The sequence below is a fragment of the Heteronotia binoei genome, chromosome 4 (assembly GCF_032191835.1).
Source record: "Heteronotia binoei isolate CCM8104 ecotype False Entrance Well chromosome 4, APGP_CSIRO_Hbin_v1, whole genome shotgun sequence".
NCBI lineage: Eukaryota > Metazoa > Chordata > Lepidosauria > Squamata > Gekkonidae > Heteronotia > Heteronotia binoei.
In genome coordinates, this window is record NC_083226.1 from 74,857,322 (window position 1) to 74,876,420 (window position 19,099).

The 19,099-nt window shown below is 43.3% G+C and overlaps 1 protein-coding gene across 4 annotated transcripts in view; it reads right to left on the reverse strand.

Annotated features, from left to right (window-relative positions):
- Positions 1-16,288, reverse strand: part of GKAP1 (G kinase anchoring protein 1) — a 53,495-nt gene extending 37,207 nt beyond the window's left edge. Inside the window, exons 1-3 of one of the 4 annotated variants that reach the window (XM_060235405.1) lie at positions 15,935-16,288; positions 12,554-12,816; positions 5,847-5,990 (exon numbers count right to left, since the gene is read on the reverse strand). In XM_060235405.1, the coding sequence (XP_060091388.1) occupies positions 5,847-5,990; positions 12,554-12,772 (363 nt within the window). In that variant the 5' untranslated portion in view covers positions 12,773-12,816; positions 15,935-16,288. Of the gene's footprint in view, positions 1-5,846; positions 5,991-12,553; positions 12,817-15,564 lie in introns of all 4 variants that reach the window. The other 3 variants (XM_060235406.1, XM_060235403.1, XM_060235404.1) reach the window with 3 other exon arrangements.
- Between the last annotated feature and the right edge of the window lie 2,811 nt (positions 16,289-19,099).

A 19,099-nucleotide genomic window follows, 5' to 3' on the forward strand; every position in this document is an offset into this window, starting at 1 on the left:
GACTTAAGGCCTCCAGGGTAGCCTTCTCAGAAGTGCTACCTGTTCCATGTGCAGGGCTGGAGAGACAGGCACAAATTAGACGTCTCAATGTGTGGATGAGACGATGGTGTAAGGAAGAAGGGTTTAAGTTTGTTAGGCACTGGGATGCTTTCTGGAACAAGCGGGAGCTGTACAAAGGAGACGGTCTCCACTTGTCCCCGGATGGAACCAGACTGCTGGCGCTTAAAATCAAAAAGGTGGCAGAGCAGTTTTTAAACTAAATCTTGGGGGAAAGCCGACAGGAGATGAAACGTCTCTGGTTCGGGAGGACTCATCTCAAAGAGATGAAGGGTTAGCTGCTATTTTTCTACCGGGTAATGGATCAGAGTTGTCCACTGTGATGGTGACTAACAGTATGGACTGTCTGCCAGAGTCTCGAGGCAGCAGGAGGAAGGTTGCGGGCCTAGCTTGCCTGGGGAATTATAGATGTTTGTATGCAAATGCTAGAAGAGTTCGAAGTAAAATTGGAGAATTAGAATGTTTAGTGTTGGGAGAAAACATAGACATTGTGGGAATTTCAGAAACTTGGTGGAATGAGGAGAATCAGTGGGACACGGTGATTCCTGGATATAAGTTATATCGGAAGGATAGGGAGGGAAGGGTTGGAGGTGGGGTGGCTCTGTATGTCAGAGAGGATATACGGTCCAGTAAGACTGAGGTCAGAGAATTAGATTCCCTTTTAGAAATGCTTTGGGTTGAAATAGAGGGCCCAAAAGGAAATTTAACTATGGGAGTTTGTTATCGCCCACCAAATCAAAACAGAGGGGACAATTATAATATGATGGAAGGATCAAAGATAGCAGCTAAACGTAAAAACTGTGTCGTAATAGGTGATCTTAACTACCCGCAGATTGATTGGGTCAATATGTGTTCTGGTCGAGAGAAAGAGATTGAGTTTCTTGATGCTCTCAATGACTGTGCTATGGAGCAGATGTTCTCAGAACCTACCAGGGGTGGGGTGATCCTGGATTTGGCCCTAAGTAATGCCCAAGACTTGGTGAGAGATGTAAAAGTGATTGCACCGCTTGGGAGCAGTGACCATAATGTTATTGATTTCACCGTTTGTATAAATAGAGGGTTGCCCCAAAAGACAGCCACAACCACGTTTAACTTTAAAAGGGGTAAATTCTCTGAGATAAGGAGGCATGTGAGGAGGAAACTGAAAGCAAAGGTAAATACGGTAAAAACCCTTGGGCAAGCCTGAAGACTATTTAAAACTATAATCCTAGAAGCTCAGATAAAATACATACCACAAGTTAGGAAAGGCACAAACAGGTATAAGGGAAGGCCTGCATGGTTAACAAAGTAATGGAAGCTGTAAAAGGTAAGAAGGACTCCTTTAAGCGGTGGAAAACCAGTCCAAGTGAGATTAATAAAAGGGAACACAGGCTGTGGCAAATCAAATGCAAGACTGTGATCAGGCAGGCAAAAAGGAACTATGAGGAGCATATTGCAAAAAACATAAAGACCAACAATAAAAATTTCTTCAAATATATTAGAAGTAGGAAACCAGCCAGGGAGGCAGTGGGGCCCTTGGATGACCATGGGGTAAAAGGATTGCTGAAGGAGGATAGGGAAATGGCTGAGAAGCTGAATGCATTTTTTGCCTCCGTCTTCACTGTGGAAGATGAGAACTTTTTGCCCACCCCTGAACCACTAATGTTGGAAGGGGTGTTGAAAGACCTGAGTCAGATTGAGGTGACAAAAGAGGAGGTCCTACAACTAATAGACAAATTAAAAACTAATAAGTCACCGGGTCCGGATGACATACATCCGAGAGTTCTGAAAGAACTCAAAGTTGAACTTGTGGATCTTCTAACAAAAATCTGTAATCTTTCATTGAAATCTGCCTCCATTCCTGAGGACTGGAAGGTAGCAAATGTCACCCCCATCTTTAAAAAGGGCTCCAGAGGAGATTCGGGAAATTACAGGCCAATCAGTCTGACTTCAATACCGGGAAAGTTGGTAGAAACCATTATCAAGGACAGAATGAGTACGCAGATTGATGAACACGGGTTATTGAGGAAGACTCAGCATGGGTTCTCTAAGGGAAGATCTTGCCTCACTAACCTGTTACATTTCTTTGAGGGGGTGAACAAACATGTGGACAAAGGAGACCCGATAGATGTTGTTTACCTTGACTTCCAGAAAGCTTTTGATAAAGTTCCTCATCAAAGGCTCCTTAGAAAGCTTGAGAGTCATGGAGTAAAAGGACAGGTCCTCTTGTGGATCAAAAACTGGCTGAGTAATAGGAAGCAGAGAGTGAGTATAAATGGGCAGTCTTCGCAGTGGAGGACGGTAAGCAGTGGGGTGCCGCAGGGCTCGATACTGGGTCCCATGCTCTTTAACTTGGTCATAAATGATTCAGAGTTGGGAGTGAGCAGTGAAGTGGCCAAGTTTGCGGATGACACTAAATTGTTCAGGGTGGTGAGAACCAGAGAGGATTGTGAGGAACTCCAAAGGGTTGAGGCTGGGTGAGTGGGCATCAACGTGGCAGATGCGGTTCAATGTGACCAAGTGCAAAGTAATGCACATTGGGGCCAAGAATCCCAGCTACAAATACAAGTTGATGGGGGTGTGAACTGGCAGACTGACCAATAGAGAGATCTTGGGGTCATGGTAGATAACTCACTGAAAATGTCAAGACAGTGTGCGTTTGCAATAAAAAAGGCCAACCCCATGCTGGGAATTATTAGGAAGGGAATTGAAAACAAATCAGCCAGTATCATAATGCCCCTGTATAAATCGATGGTGCGGTCTCATTTGGAGTACTGTGTGCAGTTCTGGTCGCCGCACCTCAAAAAGGATATTATAGCATTGGAGAAAGTCCAGAAAAGGGCAACTAGAATGATTAAAGGGCTGGAACACTTTCCCTATGAAGAAAGGTTGAAACGCTTGGGGCTCTTTAGCTTGGAGAAACGTCGACTGCGGGGTGACATGATAGAGGTTTAGAAGATAATGCATGGGATGGAGAAAGTAGAGAAAGAAGTACTTTTCTCCCTTTCTCACAATACAAGAACTCGTGGGCATTCGATGAAATTGCTGAGCAGACAGGTTAAAACGGATAAAAGGAAGAACTTCTTCACCCAAAGGGTGATTAACATGTGGAATTCACTGCCACAGGAGGTGGTAGCGGCCACAAGCATAGCCACCTTCAAGAGGGGGTTAGATAAAAATACGGAGCAGAGGTCCATCAGTGGCTATTAGCCACAGTGTGTATATGTGTGTGTGTATATAGATGTGTATATATATGATTCTTTTTGGCCACTGTGTGACACAGAGTGTTGGACTGGATGGGCCATTGGCCTGATCTAACATGGCTTCTCTTATGTTCTTACAGTAGTCCAACCTGAAAGTGACTGTTGCATGTAGCACTGTATCTAAGTCCCAGGGAGCCAGATAGGGCACTAGTTGTTTGGCCTGCTGCAGATGGTAAAAGACAGATTGTGCAACTGCTGTGATCTGGGCCTCCATAGAGAGGGTGGCATTCAGTATCACACCCAGACTCCTCACCTTCTGAGCTGGCACAAGAGATGCACCATCCACAGTGGGGAGCCAAGTGCCCGATCCTAGGCCCCCCCTTCATATACAGGACCTCCATCTTGGTAGGATTAAGCTTCAGTCGGCTCAATTGCAACCAACCAGCCACTGCTTCCAACGGCCTGGTTAGATGGTCTGGGGCAGAGTCTGAGTGGCCGTCCATCAACAGATAGAGCTGGGTGTCATCTGCATACTGGTGACAACCCAGCCCAAAACCTCTGGCAATCTGGGCAAGGGGGCGCATATAGAGACTGAACATCATCGGCAAGAGAATAGCTCCCTGTGGTACACCACATTCTAGTGGGTGATGCAGGGAGGTCTGCTCATCGATAGCCACCCTTTGTCCCCAACCACGAAGGAAGGAGAAAAACCACTGTAAGGCTACCCCCTGGACTCCAATTTCGGCAAAGTGGTGGGTCATTAGATCGTAGTTGACTGTGTCATACGCTGCTGAAAGATCTAGAAGCAACAGCAGTGCTGACCCACCTTGATCCAGATACCTTCTAAGATCATCTGTGAGGGCGACCTGAGCAGTCTCCACCCTATGACCAGAACGGAAGCCTGACTGGAAGGGGTCAAGGACGGATTATCTTCCAGGAAAGCTTGAAACTGCTCTGCCACCGCTTTCTCAATTATCTTGCCCAGAAGCGGTAAATTTGAGACTGGGCGATAATTGGCTAGAATCAAAGGGTCTATAGATGACTTCTTCAAAAGCGGACAAATTTACATTCTGGTTGAGCTTAAGACGATTGGTCAAAGCAGCTAATAAAGGAAATGGGAATGGAAAAACAGGTTGCTTACCTATAATTACTTACTGTTCTTTGGATGGTTTTTTTGTGCATTCACACCAGTGGGCTTTGCACCTAAGCACAGCAATGATTTGAAAACTTCAAGAGCTGGACATGCTGTGCCTCTCCCTATTTTTGAATGATCCATTCAGGCAGATCAGCTTGCTACTCTATACCCATCAGTGCAGACTAGGGATGGGCATGAACTGGGGAAATGGTGGTTCATGGTTCATTTTGTTGTGAGGTGTAAAACTTATCAGAAGACTTCAGCAGGCTCTCCTCCACCCACCCTCCAAATATGGCAAAGACTGGATTTGGAATGTCCAAGTTATGGCCCCCCAAAGCAGGTGCCTCCAGGAAAGCTCAGCTTCAGTTCTCACAACAACTAACTCTTCACATTGCACTGCAAAATGGAGCTCCATGATTGGCTCCTGGAGCTGCCAATCAAGCTATGGAAAACTCCTATGAGTGTTTCTAGGGCTCCCAGAAGTCCACCCCCAGTGCTGCCTAGGAATTGATTGAATCAACACGAGGCTATCTGGGAAAACAAACCGCAAGAACAAAACAAACAAATCACCAAGAGTCAAACCAATTTGGTACAAACAACAAATCAGACCAATTAGTGCACGAATCACAATTCGTGGGTTGATTCATGCCCATCTCTAGTGCAGACTCCTCCCCCATTGCAAACATAGTCCATGTTTGAGGGGAACGAGATTTTTGATCTAGCTATAAACTCCAGAAGTTTCTGAATCACTGGTCTGCAAAACCCATCTGAGTGAGGCACAGACCATGAAGAACTAAACATAACTTGCTTTGTTAAGCAAGATAACTTGCTGATGTTAACAAGTTTATTGGTTTAGCTAACACACACACTTTCATGTCATATTTTGACCAACGTGACAGAAGTTGTCAAGAATGTTTTTTCAATGAACATTTTAGGTTTGATCCCATTTCCCAAACTTAATCATCCTGCTACTCCGTGCCTATTTTTGTTTCAGAGCTTGAATATCCCTTGAAGTTGCCAACTGCTTGCTACTCTATATCCAACAGAGCAGACTAGAGATGGGCACGAACTGGGGAAATGTTAAAAGAATAAAGTAAAAAAGAGAAACTCTAGACATATTAATAAGCAAAGGGAAGAGAAAAAGAAGAAATAGAGTATGGAAGAGGAAACAGCCTTTATGTTTAGTTTTCACTAAAGTAACTGAGAAGTTAGGATCAAGATTTATTTCCATCTCTTGATTTTATACTCTCCTTTGTATACAATTGGGTCTTTTCCCCGTAAGACTGCACAGAATAAGTCTCACTGAATTTAATATAACTTCTGAGTATATATGTTTGTAATCAGTTATTCAAAGCAGTCCCAGATACCAACTTATCTTATAGTAAACAGAAAAGCTAAATCTATATCAAAGTTTTATCAAGGACAATTCTTAATACTTGAGGCAAAATATTCAAGGCAGAAAGTTTAACTACCTGTTCATCTCTTTGCCTCCATTCTTGCCAATTTTCTTCCTGAGAATCTTTCTGCACTGAGTTCTGTGAAGTTTGCTCATGTTGAGATGAGCAGGATCCATGGGAAGACTTCTGAGGAATTTTTTTGAAAGCAAGGTTTCTGAGCTGCAAAGGAAAACAATGGACATGAATTTCAGCACTGCGAAATACCCACACCGCATATATGTTCCCATTAGAAGGTATATTCTGGAGATGTAATCATAAAACTCAGGTTGTTCAATGTGAATTCCATACTAATAGGTACATTACAAGGACCTTGTGCAGCTACAAAACAGTAAAGAAACCATCACTAGACCCGGCCATATTGGCAAACTATCAGCTAGTGTCAAATCTGCTTTTTTTGAGCAAGATCACTGAAAGGACAGTAGCAGTGCAGCTACAGAGCTTTCTGTATTACACTTCCGTGTTCAACCCTCTTCAATCCAACTTTTGTCTGGGTCATGGGATGGAGACGGTTCTGGTCGCTCTCACAGATGACCTCCAGGGGTTTGGCGGTTTGGCAGTACTGATGTTATTAGAACTGTCGGCAGTACTTATGTCATTAGACCTGTTGGCTGCGTTCAACATGGTTGACCATCAGTTACTGACCCACCGCCTTGCCGATGCTGGGATCCAAGGGTTGTCCTTACAATAGCTCTCCTCTTTTTTCCAGGGTTGGGGACAGAGGGTGGCGATAAGGGAGGAGCTATTCCGATGGCAACCACTTACATGTGATGTGCCACAGGGAGCAGTTCTCTCCCCAATGTTATTTGAAATCTACATGTGCCCCCTTGCCCAGAGGTTTGGGCTGGGATGCCATCAGTACACAGATAACACCCAGTTCTATCTATTGATGGGTGGCCAGTCCAACTCCACCCTGGAAGATTTGTCCACAGCCTTACAAGCCGTGGACAATACATTGGATTGAGTTTGTGATATTGACAAACTGTTTATATGACAATAGTTCTGTGAAATGTTGGGAGAAAAGGCTGAGGAAGAAGCGAACAAGTGAAACCATGAGGAATTCTGCAGACACAGTTCCTTATTCTCTGTTACTAATTCACGAACGGAACACTTAAGGACTCCACCCAAAATCACACAGTTGTGAACCAGCGCTTTTTTAGTAGAAAAAGCCCAGCAGGAACTCATTTGCATGTTAGGCCACACCCCCTGATATCACCATTGTTTCACACAGGGCATTTTTGGAGAAGAAGCCTAGCATGAGCTGATTTGCATATTAGGCCAACCTCTTGCACCAAGGCAGCCAGAACTGCGTTCCTGCTAAAAAAAAAAGTTCTGTTGTGAACTATTTACTTTTAAGAGGCTATTGCCTTATGAAATTGTTGTAGTGATTATTTGGGGGAGGTGAAACATATTGTGTTCCAGTATATATTGTTCTGATGTCAATTTTATATTGAACCAAATAAGAATTGCACTAAATAAGTACAGATGTACACACTTTATGAGTGAAGGTGTTATTGCTTACCGATGATTATTATCATATATATTTTGACTATGTACGCCAGTACCAATAGTTTATTATCAATCTTCTATCACCTCCGGCTGATAAGGCAGTTGGTCCCCTTTCTCGAACGCAACAACTCAGTGACAGTGATCTATGCTACAGTCACCTCAAGGCTGGATTACTGCAATACCCTCTAGATGGGGCTGCCCTTGTCTCAAACCCGGAAGCTTCAACTAGTGCAGAATGCTGCAGTATGGGGCTTCCTTTAAGGGAGCATATTCAGCCTGTGCTGATAATGCTGTACTGGTTACCTATTGCTTACTAGATTCGTTTCAAGGTGCTGGTTATCACCTTTAAAGCTCTATATGGCCAGGGACCTGCATACCTTCGGGACTGCCTTTCCCTGCATGTTCCCCAAAGAGCACTTTGGTCAAGATGACCAGAGCCAGGGCCTTTTCTGTTGTAGCTTCGTTCTGGTGAAATGAGCTCCTACAGGAGGTTAGGGCCCTGTGAGAGCTTCCACAGTTCCGTAGGGTCTGCAAAACAGTGCTCTTCTGCCAGGCATTTGCTAACTAAGATCAATGAGAACAACAGAGATTGAACTATCTGGCCCACCTCAAATGCACACTTGCAACTTTAGAACCTTTTCCCAATAGAACATCTAGTAGTAACAGCCAAACAACAAAATTCAACACCATTATCAACATATTAACATATTACTATTCTAAGATTGAAATAACACCTGATACTATTTTATGTTTTTATATATTTTGTATTTTTATAATTGTGGTTTATATCAATACTAGTTTTTATATTACTTATATGTCAAGTCAGTCAGTCAAAAATTGTGTATAGCCATTGGTCGCTACAAAACAGAAACCAAACAAAGTTTCCAATTAACACCTTAAAATTTCCCCAGAAAGGCCAACCTCAAGACGTTACAACATTTGATATTACTCTTGCTCTTATCTTCTTAACTGCAAGGGCAAACAAAGAGACTCTATAGGACACATGAGCATCATTGCCAGATAACAGAAATATAATCTTTTCAGTTTCTGAAGTGCTTTTATGGAGGTTAGCACTTCAGACAGAAATTTAATTCTGGGGGCATTGTAGAGTGGACAGGATAGAATATAATGGGGGAGGTCCTCCATCATAGTTGAACCATGTCAGTGACTGGTAGCTTACAAGTTAAGCATGCAGATCATCTACTGTCAAAGCAGTGAAGTCATGTGATACGAGTCACAGGGCAGGCTGATGCAATGCCTGGAAAGTACCTAAGTCACAGTGAGTCAGCATATTCACCTGATTGGTGGGCTGGAATATATAAGGAACTGAGTGCTAGAGACTTTTTCCTCTTTGTATTATTGACAGTCTGGCGAAGCACTTTGAAGCTCTGTACTGTAAATATACCTCACTTCTGTTAATATCTGTAAATACACTTATAGTTCTGGAAGAACTGGTGTGGAGTCTCTCCTTGTTGGCGTGTCTACTATTATCAGTCTCTTCGGCCAGTTCTCGGTTATCTCTCACTATCCGTCAAACCACAAATGCAAAAACATTGTTCTGTTGGGATGTGGGAATATCGACCAGTCAACAGAGTTGTCTGCATAGTTTGAAAGCGGAGAGTTGTGAAGGATGTTCTGATGTTAAATCTGGAGATATTAACCAGGTATGGGGATCAGATGATCAGATTTGATTAGTCTGAACCAGGGGGCTACTTTAGATTTTAAGATTAGAGAACGATCTAGCAACTCATCTGAAAAATATATCAAATCCCTAAATTGAGAATTGTCATTTTGGGCCCCTAGATCATCAGGAATAGAATAACTGGATAATGTTGTTGAGGTATCTAGAATGCATGTGATCTTTTGACAGAAAATTAAATGAATGGTAATTAAGGAAAGTATGATGAGAGGATTTACTTTTTCCCCAACATTTTATTATAGCTAGGTGTACCCATGCTCTTATGGAAGGGAGTCCTGTTTCAGCCCTCATCAGGGCAGCAGGAGAGCTCCTAAGAAGAGCAAGAATTCGTTTTAGGAATTGATTCTGGATTACCTCCAGACAAGATAAAGCATTCTCATTCCACCCCTGTATTTCGACAACATACAAAAGATTTGGTAGAACAGGGGCCCCAACTCCCGGTCCTGGGCCTGTTAGCAACCAGGCCATGAGTTGTATAATTATTTCATTATATATTACAATGTAGTAATAATAATAATAATAAGACATTGGATTTACATCCTGCCCTCCGAATTTCAGAGTGGCTCACAATCTCCTTTACCTTCCTCCCCCACAACAGACACCCTGTGAGGTGGGTGGGGCTGAGAGAGCTCTCCCCAGAAGCTGCCCTTTCAAGGACAACTTTGCGAGAGCTATGGCTGGCCCAAGGCCACTCTAGCAGCTGCAAGTGGAGGAGTGGGAAATCAAACCCCGCTCTCACAGATAAGAGTCCGCACACTTAACCACCACACCAAACTAATACAAATGAAGTGCACAACTGTGTCATCCCGAAACCATCGTGCTCCCCCGCCCTGGTCCCTGGAAAAATTGTCTTCCATAAAACCAACCAAAAAGGTTGGGGACCGCTGTGGTAGAACCTTGCTTTTAAATAATTTCAGTGCCAGATCTACCAAGCGTCCATCCTTTGTATGAAAAAAGGGGAGAATTGACCCACAATCCTCAGTGCTGAGGATTTTACCGATGCCAGGTGGGCATTCCAATTCAGTGACTCCTTAAGGATCCCCCCCAGGTATTTAAAGGCACTGCATTGGTTGACTGGATTGCCCACTATACTCCAGCAGAAAATTTTGGGCTTTTTTCTGAAGACTGACTTTAGTCTTTGCATTGTTGATCTTAAGGGCTTCATCATTACAGTATGTCCCTAGACGAGGCTTCCGGTTTGTCTGCAGATGGAGACGGTTGCTTGCCTGCGTTCTCCGTGAGGATTTATCTTTTCTTTCTTTTTCCTTGATGTTTGACTTATTTGGGGGTTGATAAGCCTAAAGGTCTTTGCTTTGCAATCTAAGAACTGCTCCTGCTCCCTAGACATTGTAATAGCCTTCTCAGACCTATTTCGGTGAGGATATTATGGCCGTATCATCTGCGTAAAGCAAGATCGAAACTTTCTGCTGACCTTAAGTTGGAGAGTGAACTGGGGACCTGACAAGCTCTCTGTTATGTCATTTATGTATAGATTAAATAGTAAGGGGGCCATCACACATCCCTGCTTGACTCCCTTACATATAGGAATTACTTTTATGGAATGTAAGTTGCCCTGAGCCTGCTTCAGTGGGGAGGTTGGGATATAAGCCAAATAAATAAATAAAGAGAGCAACAGTGAGAAAGTCTCTGAATTAAAGAGACAAGAACATTTTAATGCATGTTTTAATAGTATAATTGGTTTAGAAAATGAATAACCTTTATTATTATACAAAAACAAAGGAATCACTGTATCAAAAATAAGGAGGTGTATTATGCAGGGGAATGGGCTATTAGCTGATTCCCTCTTCCAATGGCAGATTTTCAGTCTCAGGAGCAACAATTTGGGTGACAGAAGGAGGAGAGAAGTATGGAAATCAAGTTTCCACAGATGGAAATCCTTTCATCTGTGGAAACTGTAGGTGGGATCCAAGCCAATAATAACAATTTAAGTTTAAAACATGTGCAATAAGGGATACAATGATCCAAGTACACTGAAGAAACCATAGATGCCAATTTCCAAGCAAGCATATCTAGGATTGCGTTATTTTGGCCACTCTTATTACTTCTGCTGAAAGAAAGACAAGCTGAGAATGACCCTATAGATCTTCCCAGACTTCTTTGCTGCTTTCATTGACTTTGTTAACCTTCTGGAAATCCACTTCTACCTGATGGATCAACTTCAGGTGATGCATGGAGACATATGCCATGGCATTCCACAGGAATTTTCCCTATCTACATGGAACTACTAAAAGATGCTGTCTAGTGAAATGCCTCAAATATACTGTTAACATTCATCTTTCTGTCCCAACCATTCAGGAACCATTTATGATTTTCTTTTTAACCTCACAATCATCTTTGAATGTAGGCTAGGCTGAAAGAGGCCCAGCCCAGTCATCTAGTGAGCTTTATAGCTGATAGGAGATTTGAGCTTGGGCTTTCCCCTGTCCTAGGTTACCAGCTAACCACTACAAACCATCAACTCTTCATCCTTTTTGGGGGGTTCAGACATAGTAGTGAATATATTGAACAGATGTTGGGATTTGGTAATGGAATAAATGAGGGAATAAATTGAATCCTAACCCAGAATGCTGGTTTCAGGGGGGGAGGGGATGCATGCAGACTGGAGATGAAGAATTCAAGCTATGTGAGATAGGGTTGCAGTCTCCCTTAAGGACATGATTCAGAGCCTGGGGATACTTTCAGATTCTACATGGCCTAAGGATTCTCAAATTGCACTGGTGACATGAAATACATTTCACCATTTTATGCTGTGTGTTCAGCCTTGGAAAGGAATTACTTAATTACACATATATACTGTAGTAATGGCCAGACTGGACTACTGTTATGGTGCTGCCTCTGAAGATGATCTGGAAACTTCAGCTGGCTCAGAATACAGTGGGACCAGGGTACTCATAGGCATCTGCTTTAATGAACATCATTTGTGCTGAATCATTTATAGTGGGTACTAGTGTATTTCAGGGAGCAATTTCAAATGCTGATTTTTGGCCTCTGAAGCCCTACTTATTCTGGGACCAGGAAGGACTGTTTTCCCTCTACAAACCTGCCTGTTCACATTATCATCAGATATCTTGCCCCAGATGCCTTTGCTTTTAGAGATGACAAGTGGGCATCCTCAATGCTGACACCCTCTTTCTATTATCAGTAGTATCTACCTGGCAGTTAAAGTTTGATCCGTCAACTACTTTGGTGTTATTGTCTTGGCACTTCTTGTTCGGGTTTTTGTTTCTTTTGGATTAATATCTGTGTAATACAATCTATAATAATCTGTTTTAAAATTTATTTTGTAAATTATTTTGAGTACAAACTGCAGAAAAAAATGGGCAAAACATTTTTTAAAACATATCTAACCCTATTAATATTGGATACCCCTTCCAACCCTGTTGAAGCCTTCCCTATCTGTCCATATATTCATGAACTACAACTTACCACATTTTGTTTCCCCTTCTTCACATGAGGATATTTAGCAATTTATTATTTAAAATAACCATCCTTCTACCTCATTTGCTTCACTCTGCTGCTGTTCCTTCTTTTTTCTTCTTTTCTCTTTTTTTTTTTCATTAGAGATGGATTTGCTGCCTGAAACTTGCGATTTCCCAGCACTCCGATCCCCTCTTCCTTTTCCAGATTCTGACTCTGATCCACTGCCACTATCCACTTGTAAGAGAGCAAATCGAGAAGCAGTTGTAGGAACTGAACTTATTACTGCAGAGGCCATTGTAAAGTTGGAGGTGTCCTGAAGCAAATCTCTTATTCCAGGTGCTTCCGGGGGGAAAAAAACAACAAAAAGGAAAATGAGGGAAAGAGGCAGAAATATCACTGTACTGTTTTACTATAGTTGCACTCACACTAAATCTCACATGTGTCTACCAATAATTAAAGTTTTTAACATCTTTCAAAGAAAACCAATCTGCCAAATTTTTAATTTTTCCTTAAACAAAATGGACAATTCTAATATAGCAACAAAGAAAAACTGAGATGTTCATCTTTGCAATAGAATCCACGAAGACAAAAAGTACTCAGTTGTGACATCATTGTACTGGAAAATTCTAGATGGGGAATTTGGGGAAATGGTAGTGACTCAAAATTTAGTAGTAAAAAAAAAATCCTTAGGAACACTACAGTTCTTTCTCTAGGATCCTGGCTTGCACTAAAGTTCAGGCTCCAAATATGAAAGAAAGTATAAATAAGTTACTGAGAAAGTTGTCATCTTGTTCTTAAGGGAGATCATAAAAGTCCAATTATCTTTTGCAATTACTGTCCCACCATAAATATGCACTCTTCAGAGTGAGATTAAAACGGAAGCAGACTAGGATTTTATAAAAGCAGGGATTCTTAGCTCTTAGTGATTTAGATCCCTAGAAGAATAGTGGTCATCCTAGAATATGTTTTAAGAAAAGAAAGCGTCTTGTTTTACTGAAGTGCAATGAGCTGAAACAAAATTGCTGTGAAATGTTTACAAAATATTTTGCTACATTATTCAAAGTGAAGCAAACCAAACTTTGTCAGAGAAGACCCTACAGGTCATTCCTCCATATTCTTCAGGATTTTGTGAAAGGTATTTGTCCCTTCTCCTTGACATACCAGCAATGACAAGTGACACAATTAGGTCAGATATTCTTGAATACCATGGGAGGAAAATGGAGCAAGTACCTTATTGTCCAGATGCAAGAAGTCACAAATGTTACCTGTGCTAGTAAGCTAATGCTGAACAACATCTGCAGCAAAATGTCTCAGGAAAATTTGGTTTCTGAATGAAATGGTTTAATTGTAATAAATTCTTCCTTTACGGAAACATCCCTAAATGTATGTAGTACTGCCAGGAGAGGCAAACATCAAATTTCTGTCACTTTACTCCTTTCAGACTTGTACTTAAAACATAACCTATATCTGTTTACATGTAGATACTCCCACTGACATCAACAATATTACCAAGGAAGCATTCTAGATTTTATAAGGAAGCTTTGTTAGCTTTCAGTTGTGCAGAAACAGTAGGTGGGTTGCAAAAAGTATCCTGGTTGAGGTGCACCGTAGGTATCATATTTATGGGAAATTTTCTGCATCAGCCCTCCAAGAGTGGATGGGTTTTTCATGATCCTTCACTGGAGGTGTACTTGACAACTTATGTGACCTGCTACCCCAGGTTGGAAACAGAATTTTGGTCAGCTGTTATGCTTACAAAATTAGACAATCTTACAGTTAAACAGGAAAAAGAGTGTTCATTCACTACAACATCAACAAAAAACATTTTTTTATTGAGGCACCCTCCTCATCTGGCAGCTCCCTGCATCCTGAGAAATGCCACTGCTGAGAGTTCACAGACTTCCAGAAGAGGACACCATGTAGCAGGGTGAGTGTGCGTGTTGCAATGTAAAGAGTCATTTAATTAGAATTTCTCTTCCCCTGCCCCGCTTTTGTGAATAGCATAATAATGCAAAGAAGTTACAGTCTGATCCCTCTCCTTCCTTATTCCCTTGTACTATATGGCATTACTAGAGGTTTATAAAATTATGCATGGGGTAGAAAAAGTTGAAAGAAAGCTTTTTCTCCTTCTTGCATTATATATAACTCAGGGATACCTAATGAAGTTGATGGGCAATAAGTACAGACAAAAGGAAATATTTTACTCAAGTAATTAAATTGTGAGATTCACTTCCAGTGGACATAGTGATGGCCATAAGCACAGGGCTATAAAAGGGGGTTAAAAAGATTCATGGAAGGTAGATACATCAACAGCTAATTGTCATGATGACTAAAGGGAACCTCCATATTTAGAGTCAATAAACCAATGACAGGAGGCAATATTGGAAAGGGCCTTGACCTCTATTTCCTCCTTGTTGGCCCTCCAGCAGTTTTAATTGTCACCAAAGAACAGTTCTGGAAAACTTGGGTTATTCCGTATTTCAGTGAGCAAAAACTGGTTAAATAACCATTTTGCTACAGGTTTTTTTTTTGTAAGGTTGCCAAGGTTTTTTTGTTAGATACAGAGTTTTCTGCTGATGGCAGCAACTCTGCAGATTTTTATCATTTATAAAGGGAAGATAAAATCACCTCAAAGTCAAGCACTTTCAACTGCCACTAAACTCTTCCACAGATATACCTAGAATATTTAAGTGCCTTGACATCCCCATTCAGAGGATGATTTTAAGCCAGTCATGCTGTATCTCAGTCTAACCACTTTTACTGGTTCAGTGTAAGGATATACTTGGGGGAAAACCCTTGTATGGTTCTCTGAACTCCTCAGAGAAAGAATATTATGAAAAAAGAACATTGGCTGGATATTATCTTTTCCCTTTTTGCTTTCCAATAAATGTTCGTGAAAGCTAACCTGATAGTAAATATTGCAAGCCATGCTAGCAAAGAACTGATGCCCTGGGGGCCTAATTAAGCAGCGAGAGTCACAAGCAGGTTTGGCCCGCTCTCATTTTTAAAAAACCCACACCACCTGCACCAGAAAAAGCAGTACAATCCTATGCAGGTTTACACAGTCATAAGCGCAAGCGGTCTCACCGCGGCTTACTTCCACCGGACTACCAAAGAGCTACTTTCTTGGAGGTGCTTGAGGTTCCCAAGCAGGCAGGCAGGCACACTACGAGGGCAATAAGCTCCAAACCTAGAGCTCTACGGACGGGGGCAGTCTGGCTCCGGGTCACTTGCAGGCGCGTTACCAGCCCGGCCCTTCGTGGCTCCCCAACCCACGCGCGACATTCCCTCTTTCTTTGCCCCCTCCGTCACGCCGGAGCCTGCTCCAGCCGAGATCTACTGCCCTCACCTCTTCCCAAGGAGAAGAGCAGGGTATTTCCCCTTCCCTATTCTTCTTTTTCCGAGGGGGGGGGGAGAAAGCGACGGAGGAGCCAGGACGAAAGAGAAGGGCCCTCACCGCTTTCCTAAGCCCCGGGCGGGGGGCAACGGTTGCGGCCTCGCACCGGCAGTCCGTACAACAGCTCGGGACGTGATGGGTAGAAAAGCTCGAGGCGACGCGGGCGTGTTAGGCAAAGGCTGAGGGGGGAGGAGACTGACGAAGCCCCAAGCCGCTCACGGGAGCGCGTATCTGTGCCAGGCACGAGCACTCGTTGGTTTGCTGAGTTTGTTTATTTCTCGGGTCGACTGGCTACAGGACAATGAGAGCATCTGGCGCATGCGCAAAAGCTGGCTCGTTACGCAGGCAAGACCTTGACGACAGCTACATTCCTGCGCCCCTTCCCGCCTTAGCGCCTGGATCCCGAAGCTGAGTGCTGGCAATGGCAAGGAAAGGCCGGATTAACGCTTCACTGCAACGGTTCTTATGGGAACTTTTTAAAAAGTGAAAAAGCAAACACAGTCATAATATTGATGTTTTATTAAGCAAACGTGTAACATCAAATAGGAACATTAAAGAGAACGAAGACAGGCTATTACTATATTCATAACAAAGAATCCACTTTATATAACACTTAAACTCCCTGATGACCAAGGTTGGTTCCAAATTTTGAAGGGTCTTTGGTTTGGCAAGATGCCTTCCACTATACACACAGCAAGTGCGAGTCGCCTGGCCTCATTCCTCTTTCAAACTCCTATCAGCCCTATTGGAGCCTGCATCTAAAAGGAGCACTCTCCAAGTGCCTCTCCCAGCATGGAGCAGGAGATTTCTAGAGGGGATCTGCCATCTTCCACTCCTGAGCCTTCTGCCAGCTGCAAGCCTCAGCAAGCTATCCGACTATGCTGATCTTGTAGCCAGCCTTGGAGGTGACTGTAAAGGCCAGCAGGTTAAAACTTGGACAGGACATCTTTGAGAGTGCCACCGGGCAACCTTACAAACCTGCTTGGGCATTATTTATAACCACTAGGTAAAGGTTTGGCTCAGGCTGCAACACAGTAGACATATATAAGGAGAAATGGCTTCTCAACATGCAGAATGCTAGTTGCCTCTTGTCCTTTAGCAAACAGGGTGAAGGCTTTTCTCTTACATCTGGCTTTTGAGGACTAAGTTTTTGGCTTTTCAACTTTTCCGCTTACATTTAAGAGCTGTCTAAACCTTGGCACTTTATTATTGTGATGTATTTTATCTGCCATTTTGATCACTGCAAGTCACCTGGTCAATCCAACTGGGAAATACAACTGTACTAAATTTAAAAGCATCGTATTTGGACTATATTCTGTTTTAGTGTTGGGAAATCTTGATCAGGCAACATCATTCATCTTGCTTGCTGAGCTTATCCTTGGCACTCAGCCGTGCCAGACCCAGGTGACAGGAAACATACAAAAAGTTTTCCTTTCAATGCTGGTCGAGGGGTCTGGCACGCCTGAGTGCCAAGGGGCATAAGCTGCTTAGCATTCAGGTGCGCCAGACCCGGGTGACAGGAAACATACAAAAGGTTTCCCTTTAAATGCCTGTCACCTGGGTTCGGTGCACCTGAATGTCATGGGGCATAAGCCTTGACCCGGATGACAGGAAACATACAAAAGGTCTCCCTTTCATAGCTTCCTGCTAGCTTGTTGAGGGGTCTGGCACACCTGAATGCCAAGGGGCTTATACCCCATGGCATTCAGGTGTGCCAGACCCCTTGACCAGCATTTAAAGAAAAACATTTCTGTGTTTCCTGTCACCTGGGCATGGCGTGCCTGAATGCCAAGGGGCTTATGCCAGTCCCCTCGACCAGCATTTAAAGGGAACCTTTTGTATGTTTCCTGTCTTCCAGGTCTGGCATGCCTCGACTAAAATTTAAAGGGAAAGCTTTTGTATGTTTCTTGTCACTCTGGTCTGGCGTACCTAAATGCCAAGGGGCTAATGCCCCATAGCATTCAGGTCTGACAGACCCCTCGACAGCATTTAAAAGGAAAGCTTTTGTATGTTTCCTGAAAGCCGGGTCTGGTGCCCCTGAATGCCAAGCGGCTTATGCCCCTTGACATTCAGGCGTGCCAGACCCCTCAACCAGCTGGCAGGAAGCAATAAAAGGGAAACTTTTTGTATGTTTCTTGTCACCTGGATGCAGTATGCCTGAATGCATTCAGGTGCATTCATGGCATTCATGTGCGCTGGACCCAGTTGACAGGAGGCATACAAAAGGTTTCCCTTTAAATGCTGGTTGAGGGGCCTGGTGCTCCTGAGTGCCATGGGGCTTATTCAGGTGTGCCATACCCCTCAACCAGCATTTAAAGGGAAACCTTTTGTATGTTTCCTGTCACCCGGGTCAAAGCTTATGTTCCTTGGCACTGAAGCACACGAGACCCCCTGACCAGCCAGCAAGAAACAATTAAAGTGAAACCCGTTACTTGCTTCCTGCCAGCTAGGGCTGGTATGCTTGAATTACAAGGGGCTTCTGCTCCTTTGCATTCAGGTGCTCCAGAGCCACCAGCCAGCTGGCAAGGAAAAAATTCACTTTTTTCATGTCAGCTGGGTGTTGTGCACCTGAATGCCAAGGGGCTTATGCCGCTTGGCATTCTGGTATGTGAGTCCATCTAACCAATTGGTAAGAAGCAAGTCAATGGAAAGCCTTTCACTTGCTTCCTGTCAGCCCAGTCTCGCTTATGCCTGTTTGTCATTCAGGCACCCCAGAGCCCTGCCCCGATCAGCTGGCATGAAGGAATTAAAGGGAAAGCCTTTTACTTGCTTCCTGTCAGCTGGGTCTCATGTACCTGAATGCCAAGGGGGTTATGCTGTGTGCCCTCCCCCAGCTTTGCCTGCTGTGGGGGGAGGGACGCAGAATGGTGGAAGCACTCAGAGAAATGGCAGATGGCAGCGAGACTTGCATAGGGTACCACGCACCCTTGGGTGCCCCCGTGTGGTATTCCAGTGTTAACTGTATTTATTGCTTGTTACTTAGGCATCTTAAGTTCATCCTGGCAACTAACCCTACCCCCGACATATATGTAACATTTGAGGAAATCTGTTCGAATTAATCTGAAGGAGTGTACATACTAAGTCTCTCAGTTGTCACCCAGAATTGAACTTTAATTGACTTGTAGGTGTCACTGGATGCAGACCTCATTCCCACGTTTGTTCACTCTTGTTTTTGTATGCTGATTTACTGCCATTCATGGATCCTTCTTGTACCCAATCTCAGCT